Here is a 21,144-nt window from a genome sequence, read left to right as displayed (position 1 = left end):
AACAGAAGTTAATGGTTACATATAAGCAGGAAATTGCATAAATAGAATAGAAGGAGCCTTATTTGGTTTAACAACTTTGATTTTTAGGTTCCTCACTGTTTTGTTATTGTAAAGAATAAAGATACATCCATCCTGTGAGTCTCTACAAAGATGATGGGGAAATGCATAACGCAAACCAGTACTTTCACAGTTTGGTTAAGACCAGTCTTTAGAGAATTCTTTCTTCTCTTTCTTCTCTACTTTTCTCTCCAAAAGTACCTTTTTTGTTTTATATTTGCTTTGTTTTCTTTTAATATTCCACTGCTTCCTAATATGCACCCTTTTATACTGTAGGTAGAGTCTGGGTATGTCTGTGAAGGTGATCACAAGACCATGGCGAAAGCCATCAAGGATAGAGTGTCATTAATTAAGAGAAAACGAGAGCAGCGGCAGTTGGTGCGGGAAGAGCAAGAAAAAAGAAAGCAGGAAGAGAGCAGTCTCAAACAGCAGGTGGAACAACAGTCAAGTGCTTCCCAAGCAGGAATCAAGCAGCTCCCTTCTGCTAGCACCAGCGTCCCTGCTGCCTCAACCACTTCAGCTTCAGTTTCTACACAAGTAGAACCTGAAGAACCTGAGGCAGATCAACATCAACAACTACAGTACCAACAGCCTAGTGTATCTGTGTTATGTAAGTATTTGGGACGTGAACAAGTATGCTAATGATACTCCTCATTGACTTATCTTCTTATTCCTCATTTTACACTGGCCTCTTGGTTTTGAATTATGAATCCAACATATCAGAAGTTTGAAATGGTTGCCTTCTACCTTTTCATTCTAAGGTCCATGACTAACCAAATAGAAGGGTTGGACAATGAGGAAACGTCATTAGTAAATAGAGTAATTCTATAGGTTCTAATATCTTAGAAGTTCCGATTTGTAGATTTCTACTTTTCACAATTCCTTAAAAGAAAATGTAATTAATAATGAAAAATGAGCAAGTTTATCTTAGCCACTTATAATTGAACCCGTTAATTTGGTTCAACTCTTAGTAAAGCTGAATAACTTTACTAGTTTCTAGCTTATAAGCTAGAAACTAATGAGACCATTAGTTATTAATTGAACTACCTGCTTAATACTAAGAACCCATTGGTCTCCAAAGTTAAGATTTTGAAAGCTGTGTCAAACTTAAAGCTGACTAACACCATTCCATTGTCTTTCCCTTAATCTTCAAGTAATGAGTATGCGATAGCCAGGGGATTTTTTTTAAAAGACATTAAAACTTTTTTCCAATGGATCCCTCATTTAAACATAGAAATCTACTCAGTAAAGTAAGTAATAGTCACTTTTTATTTAGTTCAGATCTGTGCAAAGATAAAACTAATTAACCCTGAAGTCATGGTTTTGTGATGGGAAAATGTGAATCTCCTTTTTGTAATTTGTCTCTCTCTCTCTGTTTTTTGGCAATTCATTTCTCCTTCAGCTGATGGGACCATTGACAGTGGTCAGGGATCTTCTGTCTTCACAGAATCTCGAGTGAGCAGCCAACAGACTGTTTCTTATGGTTCCCAACATGAACAGGCACATTCTACTGGCACTCTCCCAGGGCATACAGCTTCTGTTGTCCAAGCACAGTCTCAGCCCCATGGGGTATATCCACCCTCAAGTATGGTAAGTAACTGCATAGGAGAGTGTAAGCCTGAAATGAGAGCCAATAGATAATGTGTTAAATGCAAATTCTTCCTACTATCCAAGGAACAGCATGAGTATGAAGCAGAAAATATAAATGGTGTATTTCTAAAGGAATTAGGTTTATTATAGAGTATAATTGGAGTGGTTCACACAGAATAGAATCTATGCAGTAATGTGTGGGAATCAGCTGAACTTCCTATGTGGAGAAACTATGTACAAGATTAGACTAATCTGCATTCAATTAAAGATAATGCTCTCTTTAGCACTTGTTGAGACTATTCAAAGCAGCATAAGTTGGACATGAAAATGGTTTGGGAGTGGGGATGAGAAGAGTTTTTCAAAAGCTTACTTATTAAAAGCATTACTAAGTATTTTCTGTAAGATTTTTTTATTGTATAAAACACAGGTAAGACCTTCAAATGATTATAGAATGCTGCATGTGAGTAGAGTGAAGAAATCCTTTATTTGTATGACCGTTTAATTTAGCGCTTGTGTTTAATCATCAGTTGCTATGCGTGTTCCTGCCTTAAAGTCTGTGTTGGACACAAGTTCCTTCCCCAGTATATGTTCATTTGCTTTTTCCCTTTATTTGGTATGTGTTTTATTACTGATTTATTTTCTGAATCAACTTATGGAGATTATTGACTGAATTATTTTATGTATTTTTAATATATATGTATACATACACACACATACACATGCACATACACACAATTCTTACTCCATGTTTTATATTAGCCACTCTTGCTTCTCATATAGAAAATGTTAAAGTAGATCATCAGATAATGCCACATTTCTTTTGTTGACCCTCCGTAAGTCTTCAGAGGTAAATAAAATACATGAGCTGCCTCAGGAAGCAATCAGAGAGTAACTGGTCACTGTATAGCACTTGTTTAGTGAGATCTTTAGGCAGAAAGATATTCCCTCTCTCTCAGAAAGCTTATAATCTGAATTTTGTGGAATTCTTGCTCTTCATTAAATGAAAATCTTTCTCTGTTAAGAAAATACTTCTACTTGCTCTTGTCTTTTATTCTACAGCTTAGAGTAAAAGACGTTTATTTGAGTCCATTCATCAGTCCTGCGTTGGCTAGGTCTCAAGATAATTGGCCACAGTAACACTAGGAAAACTGCTAATGCACTGATGTTTTAACAGTCTACTTTTTGACCTTTAAAATAATTAGGTAGGGTAGAAGAACTTTATAAAGACTATATAGAGATATTTCTCTGATCTGACGATTATTATTTGTTGGCATTTCTTGTCAGTTTCTACTGTTGTTCTGATTGATTGTTTTCTGGATCATCATAACAAGATTTTTTAAAAACTATTTTTAATCTCTTGGCTTTCCTCATCACAGGGTTATGAACCTTGGGTCTCTATTTTAGAAAAGGAAATGGAATGATCATTTATGAAGATTATAAATATTTGAGCCACAAACATAGCTATGTTTATTGATGCTCTAAAAGCAGACTGTTAATGACAGTCTTGCCTTGTAATGATAATATTTTGTGGCGGTATCATGAAGAGTTACTAAACATTGAGGGTTTTTTGAAATTTTATAATTCTGTTCCTTTCGTATTCTAGAAGGAATTTACTGTGGCTTACAGTAATGTATCAATTATAAGTGGAATTTTAAAAATTAGGATAAAGGAGAAACAAGGGTGAAGAAAAACAGAACCAGGAATGAAGCTAAGTAATGATATGATGATACTTATATACTTGCTACCAGTAGGCCACAAATTTGACTCAAAGCATTCTATGCAGCCAGTTTGGGAAAAGAAGATGTAATTAGTTACACAATTCACAGTACCTAAAAGGAAATAACAGACTTTCTCACGACAGCCTTCAGTGTTAGATGTACTGCTTTGTAGCTGTATTAAAACCTTTATGTTAAGATCCCTCAAATTTTGTTAACCTAAGTTGAATCTCTGATATGCCTGAAAAAATTTTTAAGTTATCCTTTAGAGATTCACATTTAAAATATTTTTCTCTTGACTACTTTAATAGAAATACAGACTGTTTCCTGTATCTATTGTGAGTTACTTCTAGAAAGCTAATGCTTTTCCTAGTAGAAGTTACTTTTTACCTGTACAGATAAAGATAGGCAAGTGAGATAAAATACTGTAAGCCAACAGCTTTTTTAGTCTGAAGCCTTCTAAAATAGAATTGAGAACCTTTTTCTGATGTTTCCAGAGCTCCTGCAAAGTAACCTAGTCTGAAAATCTTCTACATCTTATAAGGTACATTAAACTAATAGAATTCATTCTTGTTTGATCTTAATAAATTTATGGAAACTACAAGCCAATAGTCATTGTTTTCCCTGTGTGTTCTGCTACCTCAGTTGGTCAGTCTTTCTTATTCAGGCACTCATAACAATTGATCTTATTTCAGAATACTTAGGACAATAGTTGATCATTATCGTGATTGTTCATTAAAAAAACCTGTGCTTGACCAACAGTCTAGAGAGAGTAGTGGTGATCTGCGAGGTGTGCTTTGTGGAATTATATCTCGCCTCAAAAAAGTTGGCTTTGTGGAATTGGGGGAGGATGAAACATTTTTATGTCAACTATACCCTGTTATCATTGTACATTTGGTTATTTTGTTTTCAAGGTACTGTGTTTTTCATGTGTGTGTTTGTTTTCTGTTTAGCCTCGTCGCGGCCGTAGCATGTCGGTTTGTGTTCCCCATCTTTCTGCTGTTCCCTTTCTGTCCCGCATCTCTCCCAGTGCTCCTTCCACCCCACCACCAGTGCTGTCTGCACCTCTTTGTCCTTCCCTCCTTCGGACTGCCCCTGAGGAAACTTTTGCCGAAAAGCTTTCTAAAGCATTGGAGAGTGTCCTGCCTATGCACTCTGCCTCTCAGCGCAAGCACCGACGCTCCAGCCTGCCTTCCCTCTTTGTCAGTACTGTATGTAACAAACTTCCTGACAAATGAAAATTTATTACCAATGAATACATCCAGGCATCAAGAATTTTAATAAAAATTATATAAAGAACAGAACTTAGTAATATGTTATGCTTTTAGGATACCAGTTCTTCCTGTAGGACACTTTTTTGTTATAAGGCTTTAAAGAGAAAAAACAGCAAGGAGGTAATGAGAAAGAATGCTTGTAACACCCTTGGCACATATCAGTGTGTGCACAGTAAAATTTAACTATAATAAAATATTCTCCTATCCCCCAGTGACATATACAAATCTTTGCATTTTCATATCCTAGTAAAGAATATGTGTATTATTTAGTTTTAAACTTATTAGCTTAATCAAAAGCAAATTTTCGCTTTATCAGACATTACTCAAACACGTTTTCTCTCACTTTATTCTAAAGAGACACTGATGAAGCTGGATGAATCCATTTTTTCCCATAGTCAGTGAAGAATAACTGAAGAGTGAAAATTGGTTTTAATTTGCTATCTGTTTAAAACGCTGTGTCAGCAAACTAAAAGGCCACATGATGTTCCTTCATGGAAGTTTTTCTTCTTAGAGTAAGGTGGGACCTTAACGCTAATGAATACATTAAATACACATATAGTACGTATGATTTTCTTTGGCCCCATTCATGTCTATAAATGACTTATCTTTTAAGGTTGTTTTAAATACTGTGGGACCTTGCTGCTGCTTCTCCAGATAGAGAATATAGTTAACATTTTGATCTAGCAATCCCAAAATCTTCAGATTTTTACCCAGGAGAATGATTAACTATATACTGCTTTATGGCTTTGGGCTACTCAAATAAACAACAGTAAAATAGAGCATTTTGATTCAAAATAGAAACCTTTTAGTTGTTGTGAGGAAGTAACAGTTGAGCCGTTTGCTCACTTGATGGGGTCTAGCCTATTGAAAAAATGAGACTGATCTACTCTTTTAAAAAAGGGTCCATGAAAGTGAGCTATTGCAGTGTACACTGCTTTTGGCAAGGTATGATTCTAAATTTAGAGTCTTAAATCTAGAACTCCTTCTGTGAACAAAAAGTGCTGTTAAATCAAGTCAGCTATTATTTATATTATCCTTTTCACCTAATTTGAACACCAAATTATTCAACGCTTAACTAGGATCAGAAAAGTGGGCATTCATTGATTTGGCATCTGGAATATGTTTCGTGTGGTAAAATTAACTGCATCTGGTTTGGAATAGACAGGAAAGACATTTCTATCACTTGTCAAGTTGTGTGTTTTACTATCCACCAAAAATCTCTTTTGATTCTAGTTAGAAGGCATGCTCTTAGTTGATAAGAAAGTAACACTGAAGCCCCTAACACAGCACAGCATAATAAGAATACAGAATATAGAAAGACTTTATACAATAACTTAAATTGAAGCACATTTCTTATGGTATGAAAATTGTTGGACTTACTGTCTTCCTTTAACTCTTACTCTTCCTTTAACTCTTTTTTCCACTGATGTAATTTACATTGTCTTAAGAATGAGCATATTAATTGTGGGTAAAAACAGAATAACTACTTAGTTAAATTCTTCCATTTCCTTTGAAAGAGGAAAGTTGTGAAAAAGCAGCTCTTATCTAATGCAAAGAGTCTCACAAAATAATTTTATTGACCCTGGATGTATTTAATGGATTTTTACTATGCACATAATTTCCAAAAAGCATTGTTATTTCTTTATTAATTATAAATTTGGTGTAACCATTTCATAGGGTTACACAGAGCTAGCTACCCAGTTGTGCATGTCTAATGTAATTTCACATATGAATGTATGAATTACTTGTCTTATTCATGTTGATACAGCCTCAGTCCATGGCGCATCCGTGTGGGGGGACCCCAACATACCCAGAATCACAGATATTTTTCCCAACTATTCATGAACGTCCAGTTTCTTTTTCACCACCTCCCACCTGTCCACCGAAGGTGGCCATTTCCCAGCGACGTAAGAGCACCTCCTTCCTGGAAGCCCAAACTCACCACTTCCAACCCTTGCTGAGGACTGTTGGCCAAAATCTTCTTCCACCTGGTGGCAGCTCAACTAACTGGACACCAGAGGCCATAGTTATGTTGGGTACTACAGCCAATAGAATAACTGGAGAGCCATGTGAGATACAGGTCCATCCTATGTTTGAACCAACTCAAGTTTACAGTGACTATAGACCTGGACTAGTACTATCAGAAGAAGCTCATTATTTTATTCCTCAGGAAGCAGTGTATCTAGCTGGGGCACATTACCAGACCCAGGTGGCAGAACAGTATGAGGGTATTCCATACAACTCACCAGTACTGTCAAGTCATATGAAACAGATACCTGAACAGAAGCCAGTACAAGGGGGCCCTACCTCAAGTTCTGTCTTTGAATTTCCATCTGGACAGGCTTTCCTGGTAGGACACCTTCAGAATTTAAGATTAGATTCTGGATTGAGTCCAGGATCTCCCCTCTCTAGTATTTCTGCACCTATCAGTACAGATGCTACACGTTTGAAATTTCACCCTATCTTTGTTCCTCATTCCGCGCCCGCTGTGTTAACTCATAACAATGAGAGCAGAAGCAATTGTGTTTTTGAGTTTCACGTTCACACTCCAAGCTCCTCTTCAGGAGAAGGAGGAGTTTTACCTCAGCGTGTTTACCGAAATCTGCAGGTTGCAGTGGACTTGAATCAGGAAGAACCACCTCCTCAATCAGTTGGATTACATGGCGGCCTGCAGCCTGTGACTGAAGAACAGCATAATTACCATGCCCCAGAATTGACCGTTTCTGTGGTAGAGCCTATCGGACAGAACTGGCCAATAGGAAGCCCAGAATATTCCAGTGATTCCTCACAAATTACTTCTTCAGACCCCAGTGATTTTCAATCACCTCCCCCTACAGGGGGAGCAGCTGCACCTTTTGGCTCTGACGTCTCATTACCCTATATCCGTCTGCCTCAGACAGTGTTACAAGAATCCCCACTTTTCTTCTGTTTTCCCCAAGGAACCACATCTCAGCAGGTTTTATCTGCCTCAGTTTCTTCAGGAGGATCCGCACTCCATCCACAGGTTATAGGAAAACTTCCACGATTCTTTTAAACTGCCTTACCATTACATTTAATTTTTCTATCCCTCCTTTCCATTTATGAGGAATATTATTTAATTTTATTAGTAGAGTTTCTCCATTTGGGGGGGATTATAAACTGCTTGTATTTAAGAACCAAACAGGAGAGAGAAGCTGCCTAATATGTACAGAGAGAAGCTTACCTATAATATGTGCAAACCCTTGGAAAAGAGAACACAAAAACTAGAATTTTAGTCACTTGTCATAATTCATATGTAGATTATTTTCAATTAGTAATGAAAATGCACATGTCTGTAATGTAAAGTTGACTCATCATTGATTATTTACAAATACTAATGCGAAATATTTCTTTCTCCCTAGAGACAAATATGGTTTTTGATAAAAATAGAAAGGTTAGCATTTTTTTTCTGTAAAATGAAAAGAATGGAAGATAGGGAATACTTTTTTTTCCCCTGGTAGTATTAAGAATACACAAAATTTTCATTAGTGTGGAAACATCTTAAAAGACAGAAAAAGAAAACATCTTAGGAATTTGTCTTAACAAATGAAGAGGTCTTTTTAAAATGGAATTTAGTCAAACGAGCCACTGTATTATATGTCCAAGTAAAATGTTAATCCATGAAATTGACTGATTGTAATTTTTAGCAGCTAAGTTATAATCTAGAGTGGGTGGTAGGGTTTTGTTTTGTTTTAAGAATTTGTCATATATGTTGCAAGCTAAAGAATATTAGATATCTTAGGCCTTGGTTTTTTCCTCAAACTTAAATCTTGTTATTTATGTCTGAGCATATGTACTCTCGCACAAAAAGACTAATGGACATAATAGGATTCACGAAGTGGAGTCAGTATTAACTATTTCCTATATTCCTTTGATATATTTTATTAAATGTGTAAGTCTTATAAAATCTATATAGGAGACTTTGCAGTTATATATTCAAGACATCATTTGGATCTTTTAAATATTCCACTCTTTTGTAAAGTAATATATGTTCTTCTTTGTACTTTCTTCCTATGTTCTTCCCCCATCAGGGGCATAACCAACTCTGAAAATGTACAGAAAGTATCAGAATAGTACCAAGAAACAGGGAGATCTAGAAACTTGAGAAGTATACTGCAGAAGCTTGCAGTATATTCACATTGATACACTAGTTGTCAGCCTGTGCTGTAAATCTTAACGTACTACCAGCCATTCTCCTTCAGATTTTCTGAAGTAAAATTTCAAATATCAGGTAGTTAATTTACAGACATATTGCAGAAAGAATGAATACTTACAGTGGTTAAGATGCAGTGGAATGGGATGTCATATCCAAGCTAGCTTCAAGGAAACCCCTCTAAACTGAAATGGAACAGCAAAGGTGGGCCTTTTCATTTCCTTAATTTACCTATCTTTCCTGCATTTATTTCTCACTTATTTTAACTTAGACTACTTCTAGGTTAGGGTTTCCCAAATTCAACACTACTGATGTTTTAGGTTGGATAATTCTTCATTGTGGGTGTCTGTTCTATGCCTTGTAGGATGTTTACCAGCATCCTTGGCCTCTCCCTACCACATGCCAGTAGCAGCCACCTCCCCCAGTTGTGACATCCAAAAATGTCTTCATATTGCCAAATGTCCCCTTAAGGGAGGGGGGCAAAATCACTCCTGGTTGAGAACCATTGCTCTCTGTACTTGGCAGTTAATGATGATAACAGATTTTTTACCTTTTTCATAAAAGTCATCATAGTACTACAAGAAGTAGCAAAAAGAATCAAATAAGCATTATCAAATACCCTTTTTTCTCTAATTGTTCAGATACAGAGTTTTTTCACATTGATAGTCTTATTACTTTTTTCCTGGTTATTATATTTTCAGTAATAATTTTATTACAAATCTTATAATATTTTAGCCAGCTAAAGTTGTAGCCTGAGCAGCAGTGGTAGGTTAGGTTTTAAGCATCAGTGGTTTTTGAATGGGATCAGAATATGTTCTGTGATAGGATGCTTCTCTAACCTTTCCTTACAAGAGGTGCCCCAACAGTGTCTCCCATACATCCTTAATCAAGCTAATGTTTCATTTTGCTCAAGCACACTCTCAGGAGTTTAAATATCTATTGCAAAAGCCTGATCTCTCTGTGCATTTACCTTAGGGCTTCTCTGATTTGTTGTATTCGCTTCTTTCCTCCAGGCACAGGGGCAGAGCCAGGGTCAGCCATCCTCAAGTAGCTTAACAGGCATTCCATCCTCCCAGCCCATACAACATTCTCAGCAGGTGAGAACAACTCATTGCTACATTTTATGGATTAGCAGTAGCCAAAACACTGTTTTATATCTTTCACGATTTAGATTCCTGATGTAAATAGCCTGCTAAATTTTTGAAAGGAAAATAAAGAGAAATAACATTCCTTGTGTCCAGTACCATTTTAGAGAATCTCTTTTGTTTAATGTATTTTTGAACAATCTGCTAGATTAGACATATATTGAAATTCAAAAGAAGCATTGTTACTGATATGTTATAACTTATCTGCCTTCTTAAACAGATGATTCTACACATAATTTAATAGTACAAAGAATACCAATTTTCTTTCTACTTTCATAACTTTTTATGAGCATTTTGCCATCACTTTCATTCTGCTTGACTCTGACAATACTACACTCCTTTGTAATTATTTCTAATCTGTGGGATGGAGTATCAGATTTTATGCTAAGAGGCACTGAATGAAAGCCTAAGAACAACTACTTCATGAACTTATAAAATTTATTTTAAACTTCTGATTTGGGGAATTTGTTTTCAAAAGTTCAAGGAACTCAAGAGGTTAATACAATGCTGATGTATTCAACAGCAAAACTGGTAATTCTAAAATTAAATATCTATGGTTCATCACTCATATTAGTTAATAGTAATTATTTGCGTGAGAATAATGCTTTTTTGGGCACAATTGAATATTTATTCGCTGTTTCAAATAAAATTTGTAGCCACTACACAGTTCATAAAAACTTCCCAATGAACTATTTCATTGATAGTTCTCTACGAAATGTGTTTTTGAACCACCAAATTATGACTTGGCTTCTGTTTCTATTAATTTTTGAAACAAAACTTTTAATTCTTAATACAGATGGTCTGCTTCCAGTCCAGTGTGTGATCAGGTAGTCATTTGATACTACTAAGATTAAGATGTTCATTCTATAAGATTAATTTGGTTATATATACATTTACTCTGTGACAAACACCTCTATGTTATAGAATTTAAGGGCTGGGAATTATGTACTTGTCTTGGTCCTGCCCTTTCTTCCACATAAGTATCTGAATCTATATATAATTATAGTTAAGTTCAAATAGTCACATTTTTGCCAACCTTAACAAATTCTATTTTAATTAAATTAACAACCCCAAATAAGAATACAAATTAAAAGTTAACATAAAGCTAATTGAGAACAGAAGCACTATCTTGGGTACTAGTCTCCTGATTTGCTTTTCTTTGGACACAGGCCAACACCAATAAACTGAGCAAATTTAAGTGTGTGCTTTGTTTTTCCTTTTCCAAAGGAATTTGTTATATGTCTAGTATTTGAGCATATATATGTATACTTACTACCAAGTGAAGAAGATAGTGAAATAAGTCACTGAGTTCAGTAGTGAGAAAAGTGTGTGGGAGCAAGGGAGGGCAATTCCATAAATGTCAAGTTAAAAGAATTAGGTAGTTGACCCTTCTGAGGGAAAATGTGGCTAAATGGTGATCTCTACATTACAAACAAAAATTAATTTGTTTCAGTGATGCTTTTTTTTTGATACAGTTTATTTTGTGACTTATTTTCAATTTATGCCATCTAGAATAATAACTTTTCCAGAGTCACATAGCCAGTAAGTGGATAGAACTAAAAATTCGAGATTTCTAGAATAGTGTTCTTTTTTCTGTATTAAAGTTCTACAGGGACTTATATTCTAAAAAGGTACCCAAGAACCTGCATTTATTTGTTTTAGCTACTGGGGTTTCATATAGAAAAAAGAAAAGTTGTAAACCTTCTATACTATATGGGTAGAGTCTGTCTATTTTTAGATGTGATTTTTGTTTTACATACTGTCAGGTCCCAAAGCCCACCTTAGGGAACCATATTTCTAGTTTTATTACAGTGAGGAAAGAAATGTACTTTAGCTGAAATTTACTTTATTTCATGGGTTTCTGGAATATAATGAATAAAAGATTCCTTTTTTATGTTTTTATCAAGAGTGCCTTCTAGTGGTTGCTGTATCTTAGTAAGGTACCAAAAATAGCTTCCTCCTGCTGGAAAACTTTTTTTCCAGCAGGAGGAAGCCGGAAGCAAAGTCACGAGCTACCTTTCTTACTTAATAATTTCTTCCATAGGGCACATCTAGAGTCTTCAGGTATTTTTTACTTTCTGTTCAGTGAGGCTCGTAAACATTTTTTTCATCAAGCACCCGTGTCCCACAGATAGTACACAGTCAGCGTAGGCTGTTTGAACTGGTTTCATGAGACAAGTTTATGCAAAATATGATGCCAGCTGCTATGCTAAATAATACCTGTTTGGCTGAAGTGTTGACTATTAACCAATGTAAATTGTGCACAAAAAAATCACTATATACTCCTGGCCCACACAGAGGTGCCACTTCTCCCTGAATACTCTAAGGAATAACTGGCATACATGCCTCTCAATTATTTTAGCAGAGTAAAGGATTAGGTCTATAAAACTGCTCATTTTTGACAGTCCTCACCCCCTACAACTAATTAAACAGTTTTTTCCTTAAATGAGTTTGTCCTCTCAAGGGCCATGTTCTAGGCACTGAGGGTCTGCCAAGATGGACTAGATATGACTACTTTCAAGGAACCTAAATAATCTAGTAAACATATATGTCAACTCCTACAAAACAATAATAACAGTTAACATTATATACAATTTCAAACCACTTTACCTATATTTACCTTTTATTTAATCCTTATATGAGCCCTATAAGTATAGATATTATCATTCTTTCTGTTGTATAGACGGGAAAGCTGAGATAAGATCTAAAGAAGCTGAGTAGTTTACCCAAGCTTACACAGCTTAAAAGAGAATCTAAATCCAAGTCGCTTGACTCCACAACTCACCATTTAACTGCTATACAATTATGTCATAGACGGAGAGAAATTACATCTCGTCCGAGCAGGGTGGGTGATATCAGGAAGGCGTTATGAAAGAAGGAGCATTTGAGCTGGTCTCTGATTATAAGTTAGACTCAGAGATAAGAATAAAAGACTATTCTAGGCCAAAATTTTTAAAAAGGGCAATGTTAAGCAAGGTAGAAGGCACAAAGGTAGAAAAATGTGAGTCAGAAACAAACTTTTAGTTCAGTTTAGCTAGAACACAAATAAGTCAAGGTAGACGTTCAGGAAAGAGCTGGTTGAATCTGAGTCTTGATGTAAGCATGGTTCCGCATTAATGGGGGTTGGGGTGAGGTAATTATATGCCCAAATATAAGGTGAGGATTTTTCTCAAATTTATCCCTTTCCCTTAGTAAAGAAGGGAATCACCATATTCAAACCTTTATCATACTTTCATATTTCAGGGCTCTCACTGTCTTTCATTTTGAACAATAATAAAAAAAAAAGTTACTGGAATAAAATGAAACTGATGAGAACAAATGTGTCTGTAAGGACCTTAAATAGTGTATGTAGTTGGAAACTTTTATAGACAATATTTGACAGAATTGTTTTTAAAATAAAAGCCAAGAAATTAAACATAGACTTGGTCCTTTTATTAGGGGAACAACTTCACTATTCCAGGTTCTGTACGTCACTGTAAACAGCTTATTTAAAGATCACTTTTAGGAGTTAATGCAAAGATTATATGAATATAAACCTATAAGACAAATGCAAAAAAATCCAGATATCCTAATATTATTCAAACAGATGCTTGTCACTGCAAATCTTACCTCAAGACAGAACTTAAAAGGAAAGTCTTATATTATGCTCCAGAAAACTAGAGCATTCATAGTGTAGCTCCAGTGAAGATAAAGACACTGGTGTATTGCATGTGAAGAGTTTGAATGAGGGAGGAGGAGCAGTATTTCTAAATTAATATATTTATGTAATATGCAGTCTTATTTAAGTATGTAAATTAGTGACAGATAATTGTAGATATTTCCGTGTGAATTTCCTGAAGTTTAAATATATTCAAGTTAACGAAAAAGGTTTTCTAGCTTTTAGTTCTTTCTCAGTAGGAAAATGGGGAAATTGTCTTATGTTCACAGTTGCCTTCTGGTTGGAGACATATGATATATCTTAGTTGCTGAAATAAATTTTAGGTAACTCAACAGCCATGTGTTCCTGATTTTTTTGAGTTAAAATGAGTACATTATTAGAAATAATTAAATAAAAGTAAAACAAACATGACTACTGTCACCATTATATTTCAGGATTCTATTTGTGACTTTAATTGCTATAATAAGAAAGAAGTAAGGAATAAATATCAGGAGAGCAAAAATATTATTTGCAGATTGTCAGCTAACAAAATCTGGGATACTCCTTAAAGTAACTAGATACATAATAAATATACAAACAAAAATAAATAAGTCCTGGGAATGCACTGTACAGCATGCTGACTATAGTTAATAATACTGTATTATATATTTGAAAGTTGCTAAGAGAGTAGATTTTAAAAGTTCTCATCACAAGAAAAAAATTTGTAACTGTGTAGTGATGGAATGTTAACTAGACTTATTGTGATGATCATTTTGTAATATATACATATATCAATTCATTATGTTATGTGTCAGTTATATGTCCATTTAAAAAAATATACACACACACAAACAAATAGCTTATCTTATACCATCAGTAACCAATTAGTTGTATGGACCAAGACATACGTAAAAGATTATTGATTATAGCATTATTTTAAGTAGCAAAAAAAAGTCAAGAAAAGAAAATGTTCATCATTAGGATATTGATGCCATTGATAAATGAAAATAGCATGTTAGAAAACAGTATTTATAGAATGGGCATGTTTATGTTTTGTTTTAACAAAGAAAAATATACTTGTGTGTAAATGACCACTTATGCATAGAAAAAAAATCTGTAAAGGTGATCCATCAAACCACTAATAGTGATTGCCTCTGGAGAAATGGGGGTCGGGTATTTTCATTTAACTTTATAATCTGATATATTGGTTAAAATTTTTATTACAAACAGGTATTGTTTAGTATTAAAAATTAATTTTAAATTAGTTATAGGTATTAGAGACTTGAAAGTCAATTATGAAGTTCAGATTTTTGTGAGGCAAGAGGGAGCCATTAATTTATTACAATATTTAGTGTTTGGGTACAATTATGTGCCATGCGTTAAGTTTAGGTGTGTTATACCAGAATGCCTAGCGTATGGTTGATTCCCAAATGTCATTCCTTTTGCCCTACTTTGAGTTGAATGATAGCATCCTTGTTTTCAAAGAAGGAAACCTCATTTTGGCAGTAAAATGAGCAGTCTCTAAGTTACTACAGCCAGTAAATGGCAAAGCTAAAATTCCAAGTTCCATGCTTTCTTCACTGTTTTGTAGCTATAGTTAGAGGCATTCTTCAAGCAAATTAATAGTACAGTTGATAAAACAGATTAAGGGAAAGAGATTAAAGGAGGATATTGGATTAGTTTAGCATAGGACCAAAATGAGAGCTGATATCAAGAAATAGAAAATAGAACTGATACCAAGAAATAGAAAAAAGGGAGGAGGAGAGAGGATCTATTTGGATATGCTATCTAAAGGTCTTTCTAGGTAACCTACTGTTGGGGTAACTCAAGTTTAGAAACACTGATTAGTTGTTCTCGGTGTTACCATCACAAATAAAGACCACCAGCGGGAAAAGAGAAATGTAGAGGGGAATTGATGAATTTGGGTTTGTGCATATCTTGATTACTAAAATTGTCATCGTTTACAGACACTTAACGGCTTTAGGCAAACACGTTTCCTTAGAAACATGCTATTAAGGACTTGAAATACAACTGAATGATTATGTTTTATCCTCAGCAGCAAGGAATACAGCAGACAGCCCCTCCTCAACAGACAGTGCAGTATTCCCTTCCACAGACATCAACCTCCAGTGAGACCACTACTGCACAGCCAGTGAGTCAACCTCAAGCTCCACAGGTCTTGCCTCAAGTATCAGCTGGAAAACAGGTAAACTCCTAATTTCTAAAAGGATGCTAAAAGGGATCTCTGTGTACCTTGTCCTTTCATGTGGATGAGCTTCTAACCTTCTCTTATGGTGAAATATTGAAGTTGTTTATTTTCACTGCAAAAATGAAGTGAAAATTGCTCCTTTTGTGCATATGTATTGGTTAATGTAAATGGGCACATACTGACAGCAGTAACAATCCAAAAATATTTAACTTCTCGATTTATCAGTCTAAAATCAGTTTGACGGGTATTAGAACTGATGGGTTAAATAAAGGTATGTTGGTAACTGAAGCTATGACGTTTTCTAGAATTGTGTCAGCTATATTTAATATTGTAGGTTTACAACTATGCTGTATTTATACATTGTTTCCTCTCTCACTGCCTACTGACAGTAAGTCATAAAACCCCTTATATGGAATGATGTTTTTTCTAAGTTGTCCTTCTAATCACTTGAAAAGTACCCTGTAGAAGGGATGCTTTTCTGAATGACCTTTTTTCAGCTTTAACATTGGGGCTTGTTGTGCTTGTATCTTGGCACGTTATATTGTTTCCATAATATTTCATTGCATCTGAGGTACTATCAACTGTAAAATGCACCATTATTTTAGGTAACACTTGAATACTGACACACCATTGTAAGATATATCTCAGTTTCACAAATGTTAAAATGACCAGATGGTGGAGAGGGATGATTACATTCTAGAATCACTGAAATATGGAAATTATACCTACTTATATAGGCCTGTGTTAGACTTAAGAATTGTAGAAGCAATATGAATGAAATCTAATTCCACTGGGATGGAATTCATTTGACTTTCAGTAACTATGTATAAAAACAGTCGTAGGTTTAGTGACAGCAAACGTGCCAGTGAATTATGGTATGTGAAATATATCTCAGTAAGCTATAAAAAACAAAAAACCTTGCCTATAGAAGGGTCCTCTTTTTATTGTTGAACAATGCAAAATTAGCACAATTTTCTACAAGAGAAGATGTGGAACAGTAGCCTTTCTATCAGCATCTTTGTCTCCTGCCATCCTGTCCCTATTCTTATGTGGCATATTAACTTACACTAATGTACACAGGATGTTTTTTTTGTTGTTGTTTTTGTTTTTTTGCTAATATGTGAATCTTGCTTTTGGCAGCCTTGCTTTTTTTTTTTTTTTTTAAGTCTGTCTATTTTGTTTTTCTTTACCTTCCCAGCTTCCAGTTTCCCAGCCAGTACCAACTGTCCAAGGCGAACCTCACATCCCAGTTGCGACACAACCCTCAGTTGTTCCAGTCCATTCTGGTGCTCATTTCCTCCCAATGGGACAGCCACTCCCTACTTCCTTACTTCCTCAGTACCCTGTCTCTCAAATCCCCATATCAACTCCTCATGTGTCTGCGGCTCAGACAGGTTTCTCATCCCTTCCCATCACAATGGCAGCTGGCATTAATCAGCCTCTGCTCACCTTGGCTTCATCTGCTACAGCAGCTACGATCCCAGGGGGATCAACTGTGGTTCCTAGTCAGCTTCCAACCCTTCTGCAGCCTGTGACTCAGCTGCCGAGTCAGGTTCACCCACAGCTCCTGCAACCAGCAGTGCAGTCCATGGGAATACCAGCTAACCTTGGACAAGCTGCTGAGGTTCCACTTCCCTCTGGAGATGTTCTATACCAGGTATTGTCTTGGCTAGCAAAAAGGAGGGCGCCAGAGGGTTTCGGTTCTAAAACCATCAGGAACTTGAAAATCTACTAGTTGAGTATCAGAATAACTAGCAGCAACAAAAGTTGCTGATTTCAACTAGAGAAGCTAAAATAGTAAAATTCTGAGAAAGGATAGGTGATGATGTCTGATAATTCATTTCCATTTTTCTCAAGAACCTCTCGGGAGAGAAATAGTTCTCTTAAGTATTCAACATAAACTGATTGAATGCCAGATATGGCTAATAATAGAGTACATCAGGCTACTTTTTTTTTTGGTAGAGTAGCCTAAATAGTATCAATAAAAAGTGTCAGAGTTTGGATTTAGAAGATCAGCGTGTCATAATATGACTAATAACCTTAAAGAGTTTTTGCATTCTTTTATATAACATTGGCTACAAAGTAGATATTTTTCTAGAAGGGATTATGTCTATTCGTCCTGTTTAAATATTTCCAGGAGGGGAAAAAACCCAGCAATTTAAAGTACAGTTGTAGAGTCCTATCCTTTAAATTGAAACCAGTCTGTCATTTCATTTCAAAAATCATCTTTAAATATTCTTTAAATGATTAGAAAGAGATTGGGCTACTATTCTTCTTTGCTATGTGCTTTTTTTTTTTTCTTTTTTTGTTTGCATGTCTTGCTGTTTTGCTAATTTGATGACTCGACCTGCACTAACTCACCTTCCTCATTTCTGTCACAGGGCTTCCCACCTCGACTACCACCACAATACCCAGGAGATTCAAATATTGCTCCCTCTTCCAGCGTGGCTTCTGTTTGCATCCCTTCTACAGTCCTATCCCCTCCCATGCCGACAGAAGCATTGGCTACACCAGGTTACTTTCCTACAGTGGTGCAGCCTTATGTGGAATCAAATATTTTGGTTCCTGTGGGCAGTATAGGAGGACAGGTTCAAGTGTCCCAGCCAGCAGTGAGTTTAGCACAAGCCCTCCCTACATCCTCCCAGCAGGCAGCTCTGGAGGTAAATGGAATTTCTGCATGTTTATATCTAAAAAATATATATAATGGGATTAAAATGACAAAGGAGCAACATAGGTTCCCCTGGTTTAGAATTCATTTGGAAACTATTTCGAACTAACTTCTGAATGACTTTTTCTTACAGCAGAATGAAATGCCAAAGTGGGGGCCTTGTTGCCACTGGCTGTTCTGTTGGGAAGTGAGTGTGCCTTGGAGAAGATTAACCCTATTAGCACTCCACTTCTTTAGCTAGTACTTTAGCCATTATTCTTATCCTTTCACAAATTCTTGCCATTGGCAATCGTAAGAGTATCTTATCCCGCTGTGCTCCCAGTAATCATTTTTGCCCTGCTAGGAGAAAGATCTGAATCATCTTTGCACTTTGCTCCGCCTGCCCTATTGCACACTTCTGGTAAGATGCTGGCTGCATGGCAAGTTGTAGTTTCTCACTACCTAGCAACTATGTTGGCTGATGTCACACCGTGCAGTCTATACCAGAGACTAGCTTTAGAAACTTCCTTTGGCATTTTAAGACCACTGTCTCTAGATGCTGAATATTGAGAATTACTAGTAAATTTAGTGCTTCTAGGACTTAGGGGAGGGATAAGAAAAAAAGAGTAGCTTATTGGGAATGGTGAATAATAAAATATATTACTGCTAAGATTTGAATTATCCTCTCTATTCACAGAGTACTCAGGGAGTTGCTCAGGTTGCTCCTCCAGAGCCAATTCCAGTAGCACAGCCACAACCCACCCAGCCTACCACTTTGGTCTCTTCTATAGACAGGTATGTAAAAGTAGAATTCTCCTTTCTTGACTGGTAGGTAGGATGGTGTGAAACTTTAAAATGTTAGATATTTAAATCTCATATTGTAAACTGAGCTTTTATTTTTTCAAGTGCACATTCAGATGTTGCTTCAGGTATGAGTGATGGCAATGAGAATGTGCCATCATCCAGTGGAAGGCATGAAGGGAGAACCACGAAACGGCATTATCGAAAATCTGTAAGAAGTCGTTCTCGTCATGAAAAGACTTCACGCCCAAAATTGAGAATTTTGAATGTAAGTACTCTGATTTCTGGGTTTCATATAGTTAGTTAATATCATTTAAATGTTTCTAGGGCTTAGATGTATTGATGAAAGTTTGGGATCTTCTCATCACCTAAATGATATTGTTAAATTTCATATTTCTATGAGAGGTATTATTTACCTTTTAGAAAAAGAATGGAGTTTTAATTTGTAGAACAAAGACTTTATATTCCTTCCAGACTATTCGGTGGAAAATGAGTAAGCAGCTCAAAGGCTGATATTTTTTTAAGGTTTTCTTTTTACCAGTTTAAGAGGCAAAGTACCAGTGCTTTAAGGAGTACTGGTAACATCAGGCTTAAGTTTAAGAGGCAAAGTACCAGTGCTTTAAGGAGTACTGGTAACATCAGGCTTAAGTTCAAGTGATAATCTACATTACTTTCTCAAATTCAGTAGCAAAGCTAAATATGGTCTTCTGAGATATGAAGTACCTTTTCTTTTTTCTTTTTAGGTTTCAAATAAAGGAGACCGAGTAGTAGAATGTCAATTAGAGACTCACAATCGGAAAATGGTTACATTCAAATTTGATTTAGATGGTGACAACCCCGAGGAGATAGCAACAATTATGGTATGTCTGCATTTAAAGTTCCAAATTTTACCTCAGTGCTTGATCTTACTATCCACTGCCCTAAGCAAATATGCAATATTTTGTTATCTATTTTGACAAATTGTATATGTTTCAATAAGAATATAACCAGCACACCACACGTATGATTTAGGATGTTTTTGTGTAGGACATGTCTAACTAAGTATTAAAGAACTAACTTGTATATCAAGTAAATAATAATATAAGTGGTATGCAAATAGGGCAAAAGTCATGAAAGTGGTAATTGAATTTCTTAAAGCTTAAGAAACACTGTACTAATCGGACTGAAATCATATTTCTTTCACAGGTGAACAATGACTTTATTCTAGCAATAGAAAGAGAGTCATTTGTGGATCAAGTGAGGGAAATTATTGAAAAAGCTGATGAAATGCTCAGTGAGGATGTCAGTGTGGAACCAGAGGGTGAGCAGGGATTGGAGAGTCTGCAGGGAAAGGATGACTATGGCTTTTCAGGTTCTCAGGTAGGTTCACCATTCCCATAGTGAAGCTTTTTGTTTATTTAAAATATTTCTCTAGAGCAAATTTGCCATGCAGAATGTCTACTGATATCACATTACACATGTGACTGAGATGATCAGACATTTATGTTCTTTTCATGTGACGATTTGCTTTTCCTAATCATTAAGATTGCATTTGAGAATGAATTTAATCACTTTTGTTTGTTGTAGAAATTGGAAGGAGAATTCAAACAACCGATTCCTTCATCTTCTATGCCACAGCAAATAGGTGAATTTCTTTTCTTTTCATGTTTGTTCTTACCTTTGACCTAAGAAGTTGTATACTAATAATGAAATCTTGAAGCTTCATGTTGGTGACAGTATATATAATAATAATGTAATTAAGTGGTTTGTTTCTTTTTAACCAGGCATTCCTACCAGTTCTTTAACTCAAGTCGTTCATTCTGCCGGAAGACGTTTTATCGTGAGTCCTGTGCCAGAGAGTCGATTGCGAGAATCAAAAGTTTTCACCAGTGAAACATCAGATACAGGTAAGGAATTGC

At 35.7% G+C, this 21,144-nt stretch overlaps 1 protein-coding gene across 31 annotated transcripts in view; it reads left to right on the top strand.

Annotated features, from left to right (window-relative positions):
* Positions 1-21,144, top strand: part of WNK1 (WNK lysine deficient protein kinase 1) — a 176,511-nt gene that overhangs the window by 111,681 nt on the left and 43,686 nt on the right. For 11 of the 31 annotated variants that reach the window (XR_011497047.1, XM_070494743.1, XM_070494744.1 and 8 more), the window contains exons 7-19: positions 334-667; positions 1,460-1,647; positions 6,405-7,640; positions 9,821-9,904; positions 15,646-15,795; positions 16,997-17,455; positions 18,180-18,458; positions 19,143-19,240; positions 19,352-19,514; positions 19,990-20,106; positions 20,432-20,605; positions 20,813-20,870; positions 21,010-21,132. Coding sequence is in view for 30 of the 31 variants with exons in the window: in XM_070494743.1 (XP_070350844.1) it covers positions 334-667; positions 1,460-1,647; positions 6,405-7,640; positions 9,821-9,904; positions 15,646-15,795; positions 16,997-17,455; positions 18,180-18,458; positions 19,143-19,240; positions 19,352-19,514; positions 19,990-20,106; positions 20,432-20,605; positions 20,813-20,870; positions 21,010-21,132 (3,463 nt within the window). In the remaining variant the exon portion in view is untranslated. The remainder of the gene's footprint in view (positions 1-333; positions 668-1,459; positions 1,648-6,404; positions 7,641-9,820; positions 9,905-15,645; positions 15,796-16,996; positions 17,456-18,179; positions 18,459-19,142; positions 19,241-19,351; positions 19,515-19,989; positions 20,107-20,431; positions 20,606-20,812; positions 20,871-21,009; positions 21,133-21,144) is intronic. The other 20 variants (XM_070494753.1, XM_070494749.1, XM_070494752.1 and 17 more) reach the window with 12 other exon arrangements.

This window comes from Equus asinus, chromosome 22 (genome assembly GCF_041296235.1).
Source record: "Equus asinus isolate D_3611 breed Donkey chromosome 22, EquAss-T2T_v2, whole genome shotgun sequence".
NCBI classification, from domain to species: domain Eukaryota; kingdom Metazoa; phylum Chordata; class Mammalia; order Perissodactyla; family Equidae; genus Equus; species Equus asinus.
Note: the sequence above shows the minus strand (reverse complement) of the source record. Positions and strands in the feature narration are given on the sequence as shown.